This window comes from Hoplias malabaricus, chromosome 4, assembly GCF_029633855.1.
Source record: "Hoplias malabaricus isolate fHopMal1 chromosome 4, fHopMal1.hap1, whole genome shotgun sequence".
In the NCBI taxonomy this organism is placed as follows: domain Eukaryota; kingdom Metazoa; phylum Chordata; class Actinopteri; order Characiformes; family Erythrinidae; genus Hoplias; species Hoplias malabaricus.
The window spans coordinates 60,129,954-60,150,649 of record NC_089803.1 but is presented as its reverse complement, the minus strand read 5'-3'; the positions used below and the strand labels follow the sequence as shown (position 1 = coordinate 60,150,649).

Sequence of the window (20,696 nt, the reverse complement as noted above, 5' to 3'; positions counted from 1 at the left end):
CATTGTGTTTGTCTTATTTAAAAAGCAATATGTAAATACACCTATAGAAATATAGTGTCTTCTATAGGATTATACTGTCCTTTGGCTTGTTTCCATCCAGACACTCCGTCTGGTTGTCTTTTACCTCTTTCACCCTGGCTTTCCATTCTCAGATGTACACACTCCCACAGAGACACACACACACACACACAGGGGACAGAGCTCTGTAAGAGATAATACCACTCTCAGGCGCTTCAGAGGCTTTTGATCTAACATGCTGGGAGAGTTGTATTGGAGACCAGGGTCACCGGCTTTGACTCTCATTTGCTCCAGTGTAGGTAATCAAATGTGCTCTCATTTCATGTGTTCTCTTTTCATTCTTCCATACTCTTCCATACCATTTTTGTCCTTGAGTTATTAACTGACCTGCACTATATGGGTGTTTGTCCTCATTTGCAATAACGGCTCCCACTCCTAGAAAGGCTGTATAAATATTTTTATATATGGTGGCATCAGGAAGGGTACTCAACATAAAAACATGTGCCAAGTTAAAATGTTGAGTATGTGGATTGTAATGATCAACTGTGGAGATCCGTAGCAGAAGCAGCTGAAAGAAATAGAAGAAGATGGAGATAAAAAGTAGTAATTTAATGATGTTTTATGGATAGTTTTATCCACTTAGACCCTGAAATGGACTAGAGGGAAAAGATAATTATGATGATGATGATGATGGTTATGGTGATGGATAATTTTTTTTCTTTCATTGTATGAAAAAAAAATCATAATGTATGAAAATGTCATGATGAATGAACCAATAGAAATATTTCTTGGAATAATTGTTTTTACAGTGACTTTCATTAAGAAGTCTTAAGTCATTAAGTGTTTCTCTTATACAGTTACTGTTTTAAAGATGTTTCTTCTTGGACAGTGACCAAATGTACCCCATAAGAAACCTGCAGTGTTCTAAATGTCCACTTGTGTGGTGTTTCTATATTTTCATAAGCAATTAAAGGCCCAGAATCAAGACAGAACACAGGGTCAGTGTGGCTTAAAATATAGTATTATAAGGGAATATGGTATAATTAGGTTCCCTAACTAAAGACACAGTAGATGTGATCTTCAGGATGCTACTCAAAGCACAGTACTCTATTCTCTGTGAGTGTGTTATAAATCCTGATGCATTTTTGTATGATTTGTATGAGTCTGAATGGTGGAGATACCCACATCTAATTATAACAGTAGGCAAGTGTAAGACTGTCTTGTATGTAATGTCATCTTATTCTTCTTGTTCTTCCGCAGTCTGCGTGCTGTACACTCAAGGCATCGGCAACAAGGAGTGGAGAGAGGTGAGGGCTACACACACACACACACACACACACACACACCCATGAATATGCATGCATCCAAATGCCAGACAGAATTACTCGTCAAATAACAGTCTCAATAAATCATGAAGTCATTTCTCGCGCTCTCTATTATTTCATTTCTTGTCTTTTTTGGGCTAATCAGAGAATCAGTCTCTCATAGTCATTAAGTGGGGCTGTACGTGTGTTAAGTGTAATCATGGCCTGGTCAGATGAGATAATTATGCTGGGGAATGTCAGTGTGGCTCTCAACATCAGGTTTTTCACTGCCTCTCATTCACATGTGATTTTTTTAGTTCCATGTGGAAATGGGAAATATTGGAAAGCTATGTTACAGATCCAACTGAAACCCAACAGACCTTGGAGGTCATCTCTACCACAGACTCGGTCACAGGAGTTTGTGAGAAGACACAGTGTCTTTAACAAAAGGCCTTTGTCTATAGCATTACTCCAAAAAAAAAAAAGCTCAGGAATCTCACCTGCATTCTAATGTTTTAGTGGGTATCTCAGTTGTCAGGAAGTCCCACTGATCAGATTTGCAGATGTAATAACACTCATGTTTATCTGCAAGTGAACTAGAGCGCAGTTTTGTACAGAATGTTCTTTTGATTTTTGCCTGAAACTCCCACAAAACACTCAGTTCATCAAACCCTGAATCTCGGGTGTTGAAATGTAATGAGCTCTAAATCAATGCTCACGTACAAACTGATGCCTACCACTGCAAGAAGGGTGAATTATACAATTAGTCACCTTCCACAACTGGCAATATCAGTCTCAAATATGTAATTAACTCGCTAATTAGGGACAAACACAGGCCAGCAAATTCACACAAAACAATAGGAACCGACTGCCTTGAGAAAAGATGAGCTGATATCACATGCACATGGGTATAGATTATTTTAAGGTTTAGTTGCCATGCAGGGAAAAAGTACACACTGTCACTGCTGTCAAATGAAAAACATACAAAAAACACCCACTTTATAGCTTTCATACTGTAATTAGTATAGTACTGGAGTACTGGTATAGTGTATTTTTTGTTTGTTTTTATTATTTGGTCATTTTGCAGCATTTCCTGTAAGCACATCACTAATTTCTGGTGCTAGGTTTGATTTTCATCTGCATAACCTCGTGCTAGGTTTGATTTAAATGTATGTTACAGAACAGTTTTTTTTTTTTTTTTTTTTTTTTTTTTGGTGTTTTTAAATATTACATTACACATTCATTGCAAATCCGCCAAGGTATGTGCATTTTTAGGATATAAAAACACAAATTTTCCAACGTGATATTAAACGGTAACTATTTTATAATTGTATACGCAAAATTGCATTTAAAATTACAAAAAACTAAGGATGGGATAGGTCAGTGTTTGCCACTTTGAAAAAACAGTGTGTTAGCAGTATTTCCAGTACTTAAAGGGTAACGAGAGATTGTACATAAATAATACCATCAATCTGGAGAAATCTTTGTATGTAAAGACCAAGGGGCATAATATGACAGTACAGTATGTCCACAAGTTACACAGACAAAATTTTGTTGAATGATAAACTTTCAGCTTTCAGAAATTGATTGGCAAACATATTCATATCACAACACTTTTGAATGTGTTGAAGCATCAAATAGAGAATTAAGAATATATGTCAATATAAATGTATGTGTATATTTATGTAAATAAATGAATAAATGTTCATGAGCTAAAATATCATGTTTCTTTCTTTAATTAAACTTAATTCACCTTGTTTTTGACTGGATGGATTATGCTAACTGTCTGTTTCTCTCAGTTTGGCAGGACAGAAGTGATTGACAACACTTTAAACCCAGATTTTGTGCGCAAATTTATTCTGGACTACTTCTTTGAAGAGAGGCAGAACCTGCGGTTTGATCTGTAAGTAAAGCTTGTGTGTGTGTGTGTGTGTGTGTGTGTGTGTGTGTGTGTGTGTGTGTGTGTGCATGTCCGTGTTCATTTGAGTGAACACTATAGAGGCAGCCAATAATTTACCTCAATGTAAATACTAACTGACGTATTGTATAATTGTGGAGTTGAATGATAGGACAATAACACATAATTGAGTCAGCCGATCCAAGAGAGAATTAGAGCAAGCGAATTACATATGATAATAATGCTAACCATTCTGAGTATACGATACCAACATAAGTAAACAATTTCAGCAGCCTCTCTAGGATGATTACTCTTGAATTACTTTTAGTTAATTCTGTATAATAAAATTTACTGCTTAATATTTGCATACCTAAGAGTGAGAGACTAAAGTTTATGTCCATTAAAACATTTTGTTTGTCTGTTATTGGAAATCTACAGTACAAGTACATTTGTGTGTATGTGTATTCTTATCCAGACTGGCTTTCAGTTTTACATATTAAGAGACATAGGTGAGTGTAGCATTATAAGTCTTGCCTAAGTGCTGTTGTTCTGCAGTCAATTTTTGTGTAGCAGTCAATTGTATCTGTTTTTGTCCAAAGAAACACCCCATTACACAAAAACTGACAAAAACGGATACAATTGACTGATACACAAAACTGACAAATTTGATGTATTTTGGTAAAAAATGAGCAGCTGCTCTCTCTCTCTTTATCTCTCTTTTTTTCTCTCTCCACCTTATTCTTTCACACTTTCATGCTTCTGTGTTAATGTACAGTGATGGCAGACGAACTAAGCGATCCTGTATGAACCACCTGTTGACCATCTGTTTTATTGATGTCTTTTGTGTCTGTTGTTTTGAAAACGCCGCACAGTGTGGGGGATGTTTGCTAAGGCTGAATGGTAAAATCACATGCAGAGTTATATATAGCAAACAGAGATTAAGAACCCTAAAGTGGCCCAGTCAGACAGAGAGTGTAAATGTGGAGCTGTGTATTTGTTTTTGTGTGTGTGTGTCTGTGTGTCTCATTCAACCCTGGAAGACTCAACCGAATGTGTGGGTGGACAACAAACCAAAGGCTAAGCTGACTGTGGCTAACATGTCTGTCTCCCTCCATCTCTGTTTTTTTTCTCTCTCTTTCATGTACATGTTGCAAAGTGAATGGTTATTTTTTTAAAGCTTTTTAAAATGACAGCTTCAAAATCATTGTGATGCTTCACTGACCTGTAATGGGGAGAATATAGCTTCTGTCATTGCTGCTCCAGGCTCAGTGCTGCAGAAAGTGTACTATAGCTGTAAGGGGAACACAGGAGCACAGCTTTTTTTTTCTTTTTTTATTAAAATAAGTGAAATATGCATACAAATTCATAGTAAATGAAACCTCTTATAGGAACCTCTGCAGTAACAACACTCTTTATAACTTTAGTGTTGTACCAGCCTATTTTCCATATATGTAGATTAATAAGCATTTTTGAAGAGTTTGTAAAATATCTTCACACAGTAGTCTTCACACACAGTCCCACAGTATACACATGGGCATTAATGCTGTCTTCTACATCAGACTTCATGGCTGCACTTCCTGTAGTGTTTAAGGCTGAAGCTTTATACATTTAGTTTAATTTAAAAATGTATCCGTTTACTTTGATATTGTCTCTTTAAATGTGGGTTGCTTATTCCTTGATAGCAGCAAACGTAGAACTGATTAAAGTAAAGATCAATCATTTCTATCCTGTTCTCTATTGGCTGCTTCTCTTGAGTTCAGTCTCTTACCTCTGACAATAATTTGTAGTGCTTAGAAAAGAAGAGACAACCTGTCCCTCCAAATACCCTCATAATAGAAGCCAGTGGGCTGACACTGAAGACGGTTTTCAAGCTGAGTAGCAGACCTGTGTTAAATTTAATGATGGAAGATGGGGTGTGAGTGAGCTCATTTTACCAGTCAGAGTCAGGTCATTTTTGCATAGCTAGACAGTGTTCCCTCAGCATCTGGAACAAGGAGTCTTTTGATTTGTAGCTGAACAGTGTGTGGTGGAATTTTTCTGTAAGCTCTTGTATAACGAGCCGCTGAGGGGTTGGTGGGGGTATAGGGGTTAGCAGGATGTTTATAGACTACCTGTTGGTTTGTGTAAATGTCAGCTTGTCTACAGCTCTATTCTAACCTTCATTTCTTGGCGATCATGTTGGCTAGACCACTGATCTTTACTCAGCCCTCCTGTACTGGAAATATTGTGCCATGTTTCATATAAGAGGTTTTCATCCAATCAGAGAGGATAGGACACATTGTTTGGAACATTAATTTTGTTTAACCTGATATACTCACCAGTTTATTTACTGTCAAATCCACCCATTAGCCAGGACATCCTTCCAAGCTGTTTCCTCCAAGACATGTGAATCCATGATCATTTTGAACTGCTGCCAACACAACAACACTCCAGAGCTCAGCATGCTTGGAGGAGAATGCTAACTCTGACTGTACTACTGTTCTTAGACTTAGACTACTGTCCTTGAATAACTGAGCTGTGACCAGTGACTTTACTGACAATATACTGATGATAGGGCCAACAACTGGACCACTGCACCACTCAAGAACAAGACAGAATATATGACGTGAAGTCATATATTTATGATACTGTTTCCCTGCATTAATAATAACAGTCAGTTCAGGCTTTCTTCTGTTCCACACAATTCACTTACACAGTCAGATTTCCACAGTGAAGTATCAGGTCCAGACGAGAAGAGCATTCATTTTGTTTAAGAAAGAGGCGTTGTCCACCCTCTTTCCCCACTGACCTGAAGAGCGCTGTGTTTTCAGTTACTCCCTGGACTAACCACACAGTCACACCCTGGTGTCTGCTCTCTGCCACACACTTTCTGTCTTTGTGACTGCAGCTAGGTGGGATAGGTGTGTTTGGGTGTGTGTGTATGCTTGTGTCCTTCTATAAACATATTTATTCATCTGTTTCTGAAATAGTGCTCTATTTATGATTACTTGTGTGTGTGAAGTGAGATGGAACATCACAGAAGTTTTGGGGACTCCTCCCGGCTCCTTGCATAACTAATTAATTTCTGGGCCTCATTACTCCACAGCGCTTGTGATTATATTCTGGCAACAATGGATACAGGGTGACATTTGGCAACCCTAGGCTGATAAACATCACTCTGTAAGCATTTATAAATATTGTCTGAGTGAAAATATGGAATTGACATCCTGGGTTTATTAATTTTATGTTAATATAGACTCCCGCCATGTGGCTTTCCAGTTTGATTTTATGGGAGTGAGTCACAATCCTGAATAAAGAGCCAAAATTAGCGTCCAGTAATGCTAATTCAAATCTTCAATGTTAATGTGATGCGAATACAAATTTTTACTTCTGGGCAAAAGTCAGAGACCATGCTGTCATTTATTTTATTGACTGCTTCCATTATAGATTGTCTTTTAATTTCACAGAGAAAATCTGCAAGAATGCTTTTCATAGCATCTTATTTCAGCCTTAAAAGCTGGTTGCTTTTTCCACCTCTCATGCTCCAAATAATCACATTCCAAAAAACACATTCCATGTCATTAAAGTCTATTTAGATCAGCTTGGGTTTTCAAATCCTGCCACCAAATAAATAAATAAATAAATGATAATAAAATACATAAAACCTAAACAAAAATATTAAATGGATTTAAAATGATTAGTCCATGTAAATCTGTACATTTCAAAAGCATTATTAAGACATTATTCGTTTTTGGTTGTGAAACCAGACAGCAGATGTTGCATTTGAACAGCAGTCGTGACAAAAAACTAATGAACATTACTGAGCCTGCTTGTTATGCATCATTTTCTTTGGCTAAAAATGAAATAAATTGCATACATTATAAATATAATGACATTAATGACATACACACACACACACACACACACACACACACACAAATGCCCAAGAGCAGAGAGCGGGCCAAATGTCTAAAAGCGAAAGAAAATGACTGTGTCTCAATCCAAGAAATGTGTGTGAGTGTGTGCAGATGAAAGAGAACAGAGAGCTTTTATCTGAGAGTCAGTGATGTGGAGTGCCCCAATAACAACGATGAGATTCCATCTCATCGTTTACAAAACAAGTGTGGCATACAAACACACTTTTTTACAGGCTTTAATCATTACATCTTGTATTTCTTGCTAGATAAAAACATTTCAAAATTATCAATGCCTTTTTTTCACCAAATATCTGAAAACAGATTATAGTAGTTTCAAACTAAATCTTGAGACCCAGTGAGGGGCCCTATGTATTGTGAGCCATAAAACGATAGTTTGGCATAAATCTAATTTACACCAATTATTCCAAATGGAGTCAATCATTTTTTGGCATCTTAAGTTCTGCACTGGATATTAAAGCCTGATGTTGCTAACAATCAAGTAATGTATTCTTCAGGCCCCCTAGTTTCTTCAAACTAAATGCCTCAATTATCACAAACTATTAAAGGAGAACTCAGTCCTGTTTTCCATATTTCTGATTAACTCACTCATTTAGAATCTCACAAAAGTGCTTCATTATAGAGAATGAGTTGATTTCTGACAGCAACCAGGGGCATCATTCACCACACACACAGGAAGTGGTTTTGACTCACAATGGTTTTCTGTGTTTTAAAATTTAACATTGACACCTGGTCTGTATATAACTCAGAGGTAAATCTTTAGATTATGTATTAATGTCATGCAAGATGCCTCCAGCATTTACGTTTTATTCATAACAAAAGAACTAAATAAAAAAGAAGCTAATTTCAAATACAGAGCATGTCACAGCTGATTGAAAGTGCCACTAGGGTAAGTGGGAAAGTATATTCTGAACTATATTTAAGCTGATCAGTTGTTCTTTTTTGGATAGTTAGCATGTGAGGATCACTACCCAGCTAAAAGAACAAGTGGTCAGTGACACTAACCTCTGCCTGTTCTGTTCACTACTGTGTTCAGGTCTATACATAAACAGAGGCCTAATTAGCTGATCCTGTTGCTCTGGGATTTCAGCAATTATTTTTTTAGTTATTAACGGATATATCTAAGATTTAGAAAGGGAAAGCCCACTGGATTTGTATAGTGCTTATATTGACCCATTTTTCCCTTTTATTTTCTACAGGTATGATGTGGACTCAAAGAGCACAAACCTTTCTAAACACGTGAGTATAACATTTCTTCTCTGTTCTTGTAGTTTCAGCTGTGTTGATGATGCTTGCTCTCTGAATTACATTGTGGTATTATTTATTATTTGTATTAATCTGAGTGGTAAAGTCGAATGGCTTGTCTGTTATAGATTGAGTGTGATTACTAGGGCTTTCAAATGTAACTAGTTAATATTATGTTAATCTGATTAATTATAAACATCACTGATTATTTTTCACCATCATAAATACATTTTGCAAGTTCACCCTGTAAGAGAGTAGACTGAAGCCTGGCTGCCCCACATCCTGTAAGTTGCTATGATACAATCCACAATAATAGCTCTCTGGTTCAAACATGGTTTTAAATGGCTTTTAATCGGAAAGCTTGAGCACATTTGGCACACCACAGCGTACTGTGGAAAAAAAGAACCACGGTGGAAAAACCATTAAGCAGAAAACTAAACAACACATCAGCGAAGTATAAAGCTCAATTTCCACTGAAGAGCTTCTGCTGTAATATGAATCCATGAGTAATATGAATGACAGAAAGTGCAAGAGGCTACAATCAAGGATGAGTCAGAATCACTGACTGCATTTACAGTACTATGCAAAAGTCAGAGACCACCCTTGATTTATTTCATGTCCAGTCAAAATGGCTATTAAAACAGGTGAACTAGCATCAGGATAAATCAGAAAATATATATTTAATAGACAAATAGAAAACCTTGGAGCTAACCCCACTTTTTTGTCTTTTATTTGTTTAATTTTAATCTTGAGGTGACAGTTTGGTGGTTTTGGCCAGGTTTTACCTGGTTGTTCCAACTTCTAACTGATTATTATATTCCAGTTTATTCAGAATCTTTCTAATCTCCTCAAATAAGAAATTAATAAATTGTTTTTAATGGCTGTTTTTAATTTTAAAAAGCTGAATTCAGGGTAAGTGCATACCCATATGGTTTGCTGATAGAATGCTTTTGATTAAACATTCTTGCCACTATTAGTGATAATATTTCCCACAGTGTTTGTAGATGAGCCCTGTGGCATTAATGCATCACTCCACCTCCCAGACCCTAATTTGTTTTGGTAATTTGAGAGAATCTCTCTTGCTGTGCTGTGTGTATTTCCTTGCTGAGGTTGGTTTGGCAAACACAAAATCGTCAGCTGTTCTACTCTCGTCTCGGCCAGAGCCCACTGCTAAACCATAGAGAAACCGAGAAAAAATAATAAAGAAAATGGACCTTGGGTGCTTAGACCTGGAGTCAGAAACATTCAGAATTGTGGGGATCATCATAGAAGCAGCACAGTTCCATGACAGGTGGTGTTGATGCTGCACAGCTCCAGGTCTACGGGGACTGGATTCGTACCTCGCCTCGGGTCACTGCCTGTGAGGAGTTTTGCATGTTCTTCCTGCATCTGCTACCCAGCCACTTGGGCTCCACTTGTGTGCTCCCAGTGCCGGTCACAAGCCCACCTTAAATTTGAGGGGTGGGGGGGTGGGGGGGTGGTAGTGGTGTGTCATTAAGGGCATCCAGGGTGAAGCCTTGTCAAATCTCAATGGTGTGTTTGGATGGTACAAAAATGGCTATGTATATATTGGCATTGTAGACATCTCCCATGTCTGTGTTGATAAGTTTCACTACAGTACCCAGTGTTACATCAAACATTGGACTATGGACTGTTTGTTTTTAATACTCAGGTTTTTAGAGTTTTTTTTTCCTACTGCACTTTCCCTTAGAAGTGGCTGACTGGAGTTCTTCACTGAGTTGGCTTCTTAAGTGAGCTCCCACAGAGGCAGTAAGTGAGCAGTGAAAGTGCTGATGCTACACAGGACTCACAGGCTTTAGTGGAAGGGAAATTGCCAGTCAATGGGAGATAGTTAAAGTGCAGGGGCATTTATGGCTGTGGTTTGCTAAGAAGTAGCAGCATTAAAAAGTCTGTATTCTACATTCGCCTTGTATTTGAGTTTGATCCCTGAAGGCCACTTCAAATCAATTTTGTTTTGTGGGATTTAACCGGCTGTTTTGTTACTGCATTTTTAGGACCTTTAAGACTATGTGGGACTCTTCACTATTGTTAAAAGCTGTGACACTGGATGAATTGTGGCATAATGCATATGTTGAGTAAATTGTTTGGCGCTCATACATTTTTGGTGAACAAAAGCAGTCATCAAAACACAGACAGGCACTTTCATATCAAAACTCCATCACTGAGTACACCTGGGATGAGTTGGAGTGGTGTTTGTGATCTAGGACTAATCATCCTACCTCAGTACATGACCTCACTAATGTACGTGGCTTAATGCCGTCAAATCCTCACAGGTCATCTAGTGAATCATTAACCACATTTTAATGAGCAAAATGATAGTTATAATCATATTGTTGCATAATGCTTTAACACTAGAGCTGGGACCATATTTTACGCACAGAGTGTCATTGGCACCAACATACCACTCATTAGAAATCATGAGTCATTGTAGTCTCCACACCATTATGCATCCATACCACACCGAGGAACTGTTCTGCAAGGGCATATTAAGGCACTGAATCCAGCTAGAAGAGCCATTGTATTGAGGCCAATATTATTCTTCCACTCTATTTAGACTGCCCTCTTAAATATATTGCAATACAGCTACATCTACAGCTGCCAGAGGAGGTATTCTACTTAAACTGGCCATCCATCCAGCCGGGGAAGCCATTGTGCTGAACACATTATGTGCTAGCCAGCCTCACAGATCTAAATCACTATCTGCTCCTGGGGTCTGAAACATGGCTCCTGTACAGCTGTGCCGGTAGTGTTTACCCCTAGAGGGATGGGGACTCTCTCTCTCTCTCTCTCTCTCTCTCTCTCTCTCTCTCTCTCTCTCACACACACACACACACACACACACACACACATACAGAGAGAGAGAGAAAGAGAGGGAGAGAGAGAGAGAGAGAGAGAGAGAGAGAGAGAGAGAGAGAAAGAAAGAAAGAAAGAGAGAGACTCAGGGGTAATTGAAAACATTCCCACAGACTCCAGTTGTTCACTTCATACCCAGTGTTTCCAACAGCCTTCCCACAAATGAGCCCACAAATCATGTGTGGCCTTGTCTCTGTGCACCTAGTGCTTTTTTTCCAGCATCACAGGCTCTGAAACAGTGAGAAATCAATATAGCCCCCAACCTGGAGAGACCAACTTTCTTTATCCAACCACTAGCCTCCTGGGAAACTTGCGGCCAGTCTAAAGCCATTACCAGGCGTGTTAACATGTGAGGAGCCGGCAGGTGAGAATTAAAGGGAGAAGGCCACAGGGAGCGAAGGGCAAAATATGTATTTATTACACTGTGGAAGAGAGAGAGAGAGAGAGAGAGAGAGAGAGAGAGAGAGAGAGGAAGAGAGAGAGAGAGACAAATGACCGGGATAACTGGGACTCTTTTACTTTATTGGATGGCTGTGGAGACTCCAGCAGTAATTGTGAGTGCTGGTGGGAATGAAGCAGTGTCTGTGTTAATGCAGAGTTTTTATAAATAGCTGGAGCTTCAGTTTCCCCTCTAGGCACTCAAAGCTACACTATGCCATCGACACTACTTCGGAGGAAAATCTTCATTAGCATAGCGCCCTTAGCACAGGAGAATTCAGACTGGTTAAACATGTGTAGCTCTTTGTTGAAAGTGTCTAAACATCTGTAGACACATGTTAATCCAGTGTTTCTACTCAGAGCTAAAAAAGGGAAATACAGTTACATGATTCAAATGTAAACATGATGTAAACTAAATCTTTCTGAATTATATTCTGAAATGATGATGATCGTTTTTATTTGATTTATTTTCTTATTTATTCTTCCGAACATCCATGAAGTCTACATGTCTTCTGATGGTTATATGTAAGATAATAGATGATAACATAGTTTAACATCAGAAAAATATTTGTTCTTTTGGCATCCAGCAAACCATTTCTAACCATTATATTTTCCTTTTGTGGGAAGTCTAAATAAATGTTTATCTATCAATAAATGAATTAAACAAACGCTTTAAAGGCCTTGCTTCAAACCATATGAGAAGGCTTTAGACTAGATGTTAGCATATCCCTCTGAGGATTTGATGTTTTTCAACTGTGCTGCTGTTGTGTGATTAGCTCAGGGTAAAATGCCATTCCAAATGATCCCAAATGTACTGGATGGTATTTGGAAAGTTTATTCTTCCTTTCTAAATCTCAAAGTGAATGATAAGATTGTGTCTATATACAAAACTGGACTGCTCTTATATAATTGTCACAGTTTTTAAGGGTTAATAATAATATTCTTGTAGCTGGATTTGGGTGGTACGGTGGCGAAGCCCACCAGGTTGGTTCCTGACTCACCTGAACTGGATAAGTGGTTACATAGAATGAATGAATGAATGAATGAATGTTGCTGGATTTACACTAATCAGCCACAACATTAAAGTCACCCACAGGTGTTAATAACTAACAAAGTAATATAAAGTTATAATAAAGTTATAATAAAGTTAATAACACTGATATCTAAGTAATTTATTAGGCCACAAATTGATGCTGGAAGAAGGAAATATTGTCAAGTGTAAAGATCTAAGCGACAAATTCTGATGGTCTCCACAACAGCAGAGTTTGTAGGGTGTTCCATATGTCACGAGTAATAGGCTTCATACAAGGAAGCCTTAAGCACCCATGAATTAACTGAGGGCTCACCGTTATCCATCCTTGGATTGCTTTTGGTAGGTACTAACCTCTGCATACTGAAAACACTCCTCAAAACTTGCCGATTTGTAGATAAATACTAAAACACTTAACTCTCACAATTAGGTCCATGTCAAAGTCTGTCCTTACAGCAGCCAATTCATTACGGAGCTGTAGGGAGAGGTTCTGGCACTTCTTCTTCTTCATTTTCTTCTCTGGTGTGTATCAGAGCAGTGGTGCTTAGAGCAGAGGTATAGTGGAAATGTGTCCAATCACAGTCCTGGGATCAGTTCATGGGAAACAAAACAGAAATAATGCTTGGTAAAGAGGTTTTGTCACAAAAAAACATTTTACTGCAGTGCAATGTGTATTTTTAACCCATTCTCTCTCTCTCTCTCTCTCTCTCTCTATTCCTCTCTCTCTCTCTCTATTCCTTTCTCTCAATCAATGCTTCTGTTTCTCTTTCATACAATCTCCTCACTTTTTCATCTTTTCTTGTTTGTCTGTTGCTCAATTTTGTCCATTTTTTTCTCACCCATCATTTCTGTCATTTTCATGCTGATTTGATGATTTTCTCTTTCCATTTGATGATTTTCCCTCCCATACTTTCCCTCTTCCTTTTCTCATTCTTTCAATCACTGAATCTGTCATTTATTCTTTTTCTTCTTGTCTCATTCTTTCTGTCATCTCTCCTACCCATCTCTTTGTCTGTCTGTCTGTTGGTTCTCTCTCTCTCTCTCTCTCTCTCTCTCTCTCTCTGTCTCTCGCTCTCTGTGTGTGCAGGATTTTTTGGGCCAAGCCTGCTGTACTCTGGGGGAGATTGTGGGCTCGTTGGGGAGTCGGATAGAGAAGCCTCTAGGGTAAGAAGTGATTCTTGGTTACCACCTCTTGAACCCTCCACTAAGGGATTACACCATATAAACAACTTTTCACAGTGTGAGAACTGACTCCCTCATGAATTGTGACCTGCTGAGGCCTGGTATTCCACTGGAAACCTCCCTGGGACCAATGACAGTCCACTGGGCAGAAAACCTGTAAAATCTCCCCTTATCCAGTGTCTGTGTGAAAGTACATTAAATGGAGAAGGTATTTTCCCCTGAAAAAGAGCATCTGTCAAATGTGAATATGCCTGATTGTAGAGTAAATGTTGAATCGCAGCTGACATCAGTGCACTTTACTTAGTCTAAAATTTACGTTCACTCTTCAAAACTCAATTCTGTATTTTAAGGCTGTTATATGGCCAAACATTTGTTGACACAGACTAAAGTTTTTTCTAAAATCTAGAGTATAAATATATCTCCTCCTGTAATGCAGTAACATGCAGATAATAAACATCTCCTCCTGTAATGCAGTAACAGCTTCTGTCTTTACACTACACATTGAAACATTGGTCTGAGGATTTAATGGTATTCAGCCATAAGACCATTAGTAAAGTTTCATACTGGATGTTTAGTTCTGAATCCAAAGCACAACAATTTTGAAATGGGCATTTTTGTACTTATTACATATTTGTCATTCATCAGATTCGGTACATTTTGTCATTAGGGTATATTAATAAAGGATTTAACACATTATACTAATATAACATTATATTAATGTTGTTTTTTGCTTGATGAAAGGGATGCACTGTAAATTGAGTGCAGCTGTAATTTATCCTACTCAAATAATTAATGTAATAGAAATGGTTTCTGCTGTTAATATCACAACATTGTGGTCCTAAAATACACTTCCAAAGAAAGCAGAACAATCTTTTGATGGGATTTTATTTTACTTCTGGAGAGATACAGAATTTTGTCATCTAATGTCCAGAGGAGTGAACATTTGTCAGAAATGAAGTATTCAAAAATTTCAATGAAATAAATATTTTTTCATTTTGTAGCATGTGTAATGACACAGCATATAATCCAAATGTCATCAACCAACTTGTCTGAAAATCCTTGTTTTTTTACCATAAAAAAATCTAATTATTGATTGCAAAATATATCCATATTTGGTACAGTTTGTTATAAAAATGTTATAACTTATATATATATATTCCCTCTTTTCTACACCCCTACCCCCTCATCCTGCATGTGACTTGTATTGCCATGAAAAACCCATGTGACCTCTGAGCCAGTGTTTATAGTAAACTCCACAGTCGTGCTCTTCTCTCCAGCAGATCTTAACACGTCTTTAGCTCCTTTTGTTCTCATTTAATAACACACATGACATCCAGTATGTTTTTCCATGTGAGTATCAGTACCTAGGGCTCGGGAGCACTGTTGCAAAAATGGAGCCCTCAGCAAGGAATGAATTGTGCCTTTCGACAGAGGTCATTCATGGGTTATTTGTGGTTCACGAGTTCAAACATTCCCTAATCAATATTCTGAAAATCATTTAATTATGTGAAAAACAACTGGCTTACTCGTTTTATGGTGTAAATGGAATGAGTTTAGACTAAAAAAAATCTTTAATATTTATGTGAATAATAAATCAGTTTTTTAAATAAACTATAAACAGATTTATTAAGTGGACAATAAAGATGTAAGGCGTATTTGTGCAACAAATTTTCCTGCTCTTTTGCCATTTTATTGTACCTATGGCATAGTATTAAAAAGAGAAGTGTCAAAACATATTACTTTTAATCGCTAAAATCGTTTAAATTGTTTATATTGTCTAAACCAAAACATGTAATTTCAATACAGTATTATCCCAAGAGCAGAACATACTTTTGCAGTGCATTTTTCTTAATGGAAATCATAACAAATGCAGTGACCAATAAATTCTTCTTACTTACCATTTTCAAACTATTTAATTTTATTAGATTCACTCTAGTTTTAGGCCAGTGTTTCTCATCTTGATTTGCTGGATTCTTTATTCATGATTACGGATTCTTCCTCTTCCTCTGCCTGCTCGATTGGCTGCTTGGCTGTTTCAGCTTGTACTGACAATGCCTTACAATTTCTTATTAAAGATAACTCACACTTTCTTCCTACTGCCTCTGGCGCACCCTTGTTACAGTGGGATGCGTTCAGCAAGAATGTAAGTGCTAAGGTTTTCTCTCTTAAGTCATCTCTTTAAAACTGCGTCAACCGTTGTCCTCAGCTTTCTTTGTCTAACGTACAATAGGCAGTTGTCATGTCAGAGTTTGTAGACACGCCTTATTGTGAGTCAGTTTGGCTACTTTAAAGTGCACCCATCGCACACATGGATGTTTGGTTCTAAACATAGCTTGTATAATTTCTAGAGAAAAGCACAAAATGAAATGTCATGCTCTGGAGCTGAGCAGTTGACAGTCTGGACCAGAGGGGTATAAAGAACCCCTCACAGGAACGGTCCAACGAAGCATCACAAACTCAAAGTCTTTCCAAAGACTACTTCCCTGCAGGTACCCATGATTTTAGAACTGTTAATGAGCAGTTGTCTAAAAACATTTGGCTGTAGATGGTAATTTGGACTGGATGATAGTTTTTGAGTAATTATCCCAGCACTGGTATTAAACCTAAGCAGGGCAGGGTGGAGCTGGTTGTGTATGTAAGCAGGCGGATTGTGTAAGGTGGAGAGGAGGGGATGGGGGAGTATGTTAGTGATGTTTTGTTGCGGTTTGTTGTTGTAAGATGACATGCTGTTAAGAAATGTGTGTGTGTGTGTGAATGCAAGAGGGAAAGGGTTCAGTTCAAACTCACTAATGAGCTGTTTGCTTGTTGCTGATGCTCATTATTCTGTATCAGCTTGTTAAAGTATTTACTCAAATCCTTCAGTCTAAGACTCTCTGAGTCTCTTTCTCTATTTCTCCTTCTCTATTTACTTTCTCTCTCTCTCTCTTTCTCTCTCTTTCACTATAAGACATTATTCATTGTAGGCTAGTCATGTGCTGTGTACAACAGTCTTTTTGTCTCTCGCTCCTTCTCTGTCTCTTCTTTTTTTGTGTGCTATTGTACACTGATGGCTAGGAAACCCCAGGATATGAAAGCAAGCCCCAGAACACACTGCTTCTCTTTTTCATTTTCAGCACTGAAAGCAGCAGCTAGCACTAACTGGAATATAATGAGTGCCAGTCAGCCTGGATTGTGGAGTAACAGTGTTGAGAACATAAGAGAGGGGGAGCAAGAGAAAGCAAATGAGGGAGAGAGGGGCTTTAAACTTTTATTGTGTTATTTGCTTTCATTTACATAGGACATACTGTGTAAAACTGAACTGCCCATACAATGCTGTATTACCCTGCACTACCAGACAAAATAAGTGTACAAGTGTTTATTTGTCTCTGTATTGATATGATCAAATGAGAAAGAAAGAGAGTGGGTTGGGGAGTTAGCATGCATAACACCCCTGACTTTATATATATATATATATATATATATATATAAACACTAGGTTTTAGAACATAGGTTTTAGAAAAATACTCTCCAACTCATCCCAGTGTTTTTGGATGGAGCTCCATCCCTGAAGAAATTCAAGTTTCATTGCTCCATAGCCCAATATCGGGGAAGGTTTAAATCCCTCTAGTCCCTGCTTGCCCCATTGCAGGGTGTATCTCACTGTAATATGTAGCAGTGTAATATTTTGTCCATGTCATGCAGAAGACCACAACACCCCATACTGTGTAAAGCTCTGTGACTAATCCACTGCTTGCTGGTCTTCCCTCTATCAAGTGGTGGTCATCCATGGTATAATCTCCATGGAAATAGCCCTGGGCTCTGTCAGCTGAGACTTGCATAATGGTCCTCCACCTTTACAGAGTGCAAAACCATGTCTCCTCTTCTTGCCACTTTTTGCACGTTTCCTCTATATTGCAGTTTTAAAGCAGCTGGATGAATCTAAAAGCTGTGGGTTCTCTTTCTGATTTGCTTGTGTGCTAGGTTTATTGTAATATTACAGATATATCTTCCTGGTATTGTTTATAACAGCTTGAAATTTTCTGTTCTGTTTGCACAGTGCTGTTTATCTTAAGTTACATAACAGTCCACAATAAATGATATTTTTTGCAACACACATACATTATATATGTTTGTGTGTGTTTGTGTTCAATGTGGCCTGTGCAGAAGTTATGGCACATTTTTACATTGTATGATGTATTGTTTTCTAAGTCAGACACAGCAAGTATTAAAATAGAAGAAAACAGATTGTACAGATATATTTTACACAGAAAGTGAACAAAACGTGCCATATGAATAGATGTATTCAAAAGTTTCCATAGAACTGTGTGTATTGTGTATCATCAAAATTTCTTGACGTCATAATGTTATAAAACTGGCACATCACCCACCATTATAACATGAAATATTACAGATATAATATTTAATATTTGTCTCCAGTGAGCTGCAGTATTAAAGGGAATGTTTTTGAGTATGGCGAAACCACATAAGGGCTGCACCTGCACCTCTGCTCCGTAGGGGGGCACCTTTAACAACCCTAATGAATGTTAATTACACATAATCACACAGCTCAATCAGCTCACAGCACTGCATTTGGGAGACTCTCTGTGAGGGGAAGAAAATGGAGGAAAAATAGAGAACTCACTCAGCGGGCCTCCACTGCTATTTCAGGCCCCTGTCAGGGGATGGCGATGGTGTGTGTTTGTGTGTGTGTGTGTGTGTGTGTGTGTAAGAGAGAGAGAGAGAAAGGTATTATACAAAATTTAGAGACCTCCTTTAATTTTTCTGAAATAATACACTACGACACTAAGATAGTACACATACTCAAGTACAATACATTGTGTATGTGGGGAGCATGTGTAGCTCAATAACTTTGTTGTATAAATGTATATTAATATATTCCATGTAAACATACTATTTCTGAAACAAAAATGTTGTGTATGAGTTTCCAGGTAAGCACCAGTGTGTAGTAGCCTGCGCACTTCCCACAACATCTTTACAAGCTTCAATGAGAAAACAATGGCTTGATTATTTTGTCAATACGCTTCAATGAGGCCTATAGGTGAAGCTGAAAGGCCATTGAATCGGCTCATCAGCAGCCTTCTGAATGAGATAAATTTAACAAGAGATGGAGAGGTCACTTACTTAATACCTCTTTGTAACAAAGTAAAAGAGGAAGAGAGAGAGAGAGCGAGAGAGAGAGAGAGACGGAGAGAGATAGAAAGGAAGAGGCACTTGAGCTGAGCATGTAGATTGCTTTTAATGATAATTGTTATTTCATTCAGGTCCCTGTCGATGGAGGGGGATAATTGCACCGGTGCAGATGGAAAAAAACAGCCATTCCACCACAGTGTCGCCAGTACTTAATTAGCTCAAGCTCTCAAGATGCTGATTGCAAATTCATGTGTCTTGATTAGGACTTTCAGGAAGGTAGTCACACAGTATAGAGCAGAGCTAGAGAATATGTTTGTCTGTATCTAGTGTGTGTGTGTGTGTTTGTGTGTGTGTGTCTGTGTATTGTACAGGAATATGCATCTCTGTCAAAGTGGACTGTGATAAGAGAGAGAACCCTCAGAGATGCTTTCTTGCTATAGAGCAGGGGGATACATTTTGGATTTGTGGGGCTGGAGTGCAGTATTTTAGAGTTGAAAGATTTTACACTGTACTTTTCTGTAGTTAGTTGGATTTACATGCCTCAGGGCAAGAAGTTTGGGAGAGTTAGTTAATTAGCTAACAGGTTCATAAAACAATGACTAAATTTGAAAAAAGAATGGATCTATTCAGCATAGGATGATGTACTACACTACCCAACATTTCTTCACTTTCCCTGCATTCATGAGCATATTTACCTGCACATAGAGCCAATTTTTCATGCGTGAGGCTTGAAATAGAAAAATGTACACATTTTGAGTTTAGCTTTTTTAGGCCACAGAGGAGTTATCTTTGTGAAATATGGATGAGCACACGTCCAGAAGGAACCAGTGCAGAAATATATTCATTATCTCTGCTGGGGTCCTTCACCCATGCCATGGTTAGGGTTGTCATGGAGACCCAAGTCTCTTTCTGTCTGTCTCCCACTCTTTCTTCCCCTCTCTCTCTCTGTACCTGTTTTCCAGGTCAGGTTATGAACAGTTGAATGCTTCACAGGTTTCTTTTGATGAAAGGGGTGCAACAGTTTAGCCTGCCACCTGTTGGCTTACTTTTTATTGCCTCAATATAGATATATTTTTTCTTTTTTTCCTCAGGTTGCAAAAAGAATTCTGATCATGATGAGTGTGCTTACCTTTTTTTTTTGTTGAGGCCTGACTTGAGGAGTCTTGGCTGAAATTTACATTTACATTTACAGCATTTAGCAGGTGCTCTTATCCAGAGCGACTCATGTATTCTAGCTAGTACAATAGGTTTAAGTCTAAACTCCCCCTGAGCTCAGATGCTGCCAGAACATGTGCCAGTGCTGATACCTAGAAAGAAGAAAAACATAAGTGCAATACACAGCATCTAGTCAGTGCTCAAACCTAGAAATGGTCTCTCAGGTGCCTGTAGTGAGTTGTAATCTAATTTTCTTCCATTGCTAATGCTCAATCTTTTTAATCAAAATTTGTTTTCCTTCCTTCCCCAGAAACATACATGGTGGGTGTGCACAAAATGAGTGATGAGGATCTAAAAGGATAACTGAATTTACACAGCTTTCTGCTGTTAGTGTAAAATTCCAATGGTTGGGATAAATTTTTTGAGAAACAAAGCCCTCAAGGAATTTTGAAAGTTAGTATGAACATGAGATGGACTGGCGCCCTGTCCAGGGTGTTCCCACTTTGCGC

The 20,696-nt window shown here is 38.1% G+C and overlaps 1 protein-coding gene across 6 annotated transcripts in view; it reads left to right on the top strand.

The window, feature by feature from the left end:
• The window catches only part of LOC136693928 (copine-8), a 115,893-nt gene that overhangs the window by 47,749 nt on the left and 47,448 nt on the right, over positions 1 to 20,696 (top strand). For 5 of the 6 annotated variants that reach the window (XR_010802132.1, XR_010802131.1, XM_066667174.1 and 2 more), the window contains 4 exons: positions 1,279 to 1,325; positions 3,122 to 3,225; positions 8,333 to 8,372; positions 13,808 to 13,884. The exons of the other annotated variant lie outside the window; for it this stretch is intronic. Coding sequence is in view for 3 of the 5 variants with exons in the window: in XM_066667174.1 (XP_066523271.1) it covers positions 1,279 to 1,325; positions 3,122 to 3,225; positions 8,333 to 8,372; positions 13,808 to 13,884 (268 nt within the window). In the remaining 2 variants the exon portion in view is untranslated. The remainder of the gene's footprint in view (positions 1 to 1,278; positions 1,326 to 3,121; positions 3,226 to 8,332; positions 8,373 to 13,807; positions 13,885 to 20,696) is intronic. 6 annotated transcript variants of the gene reach the window in all.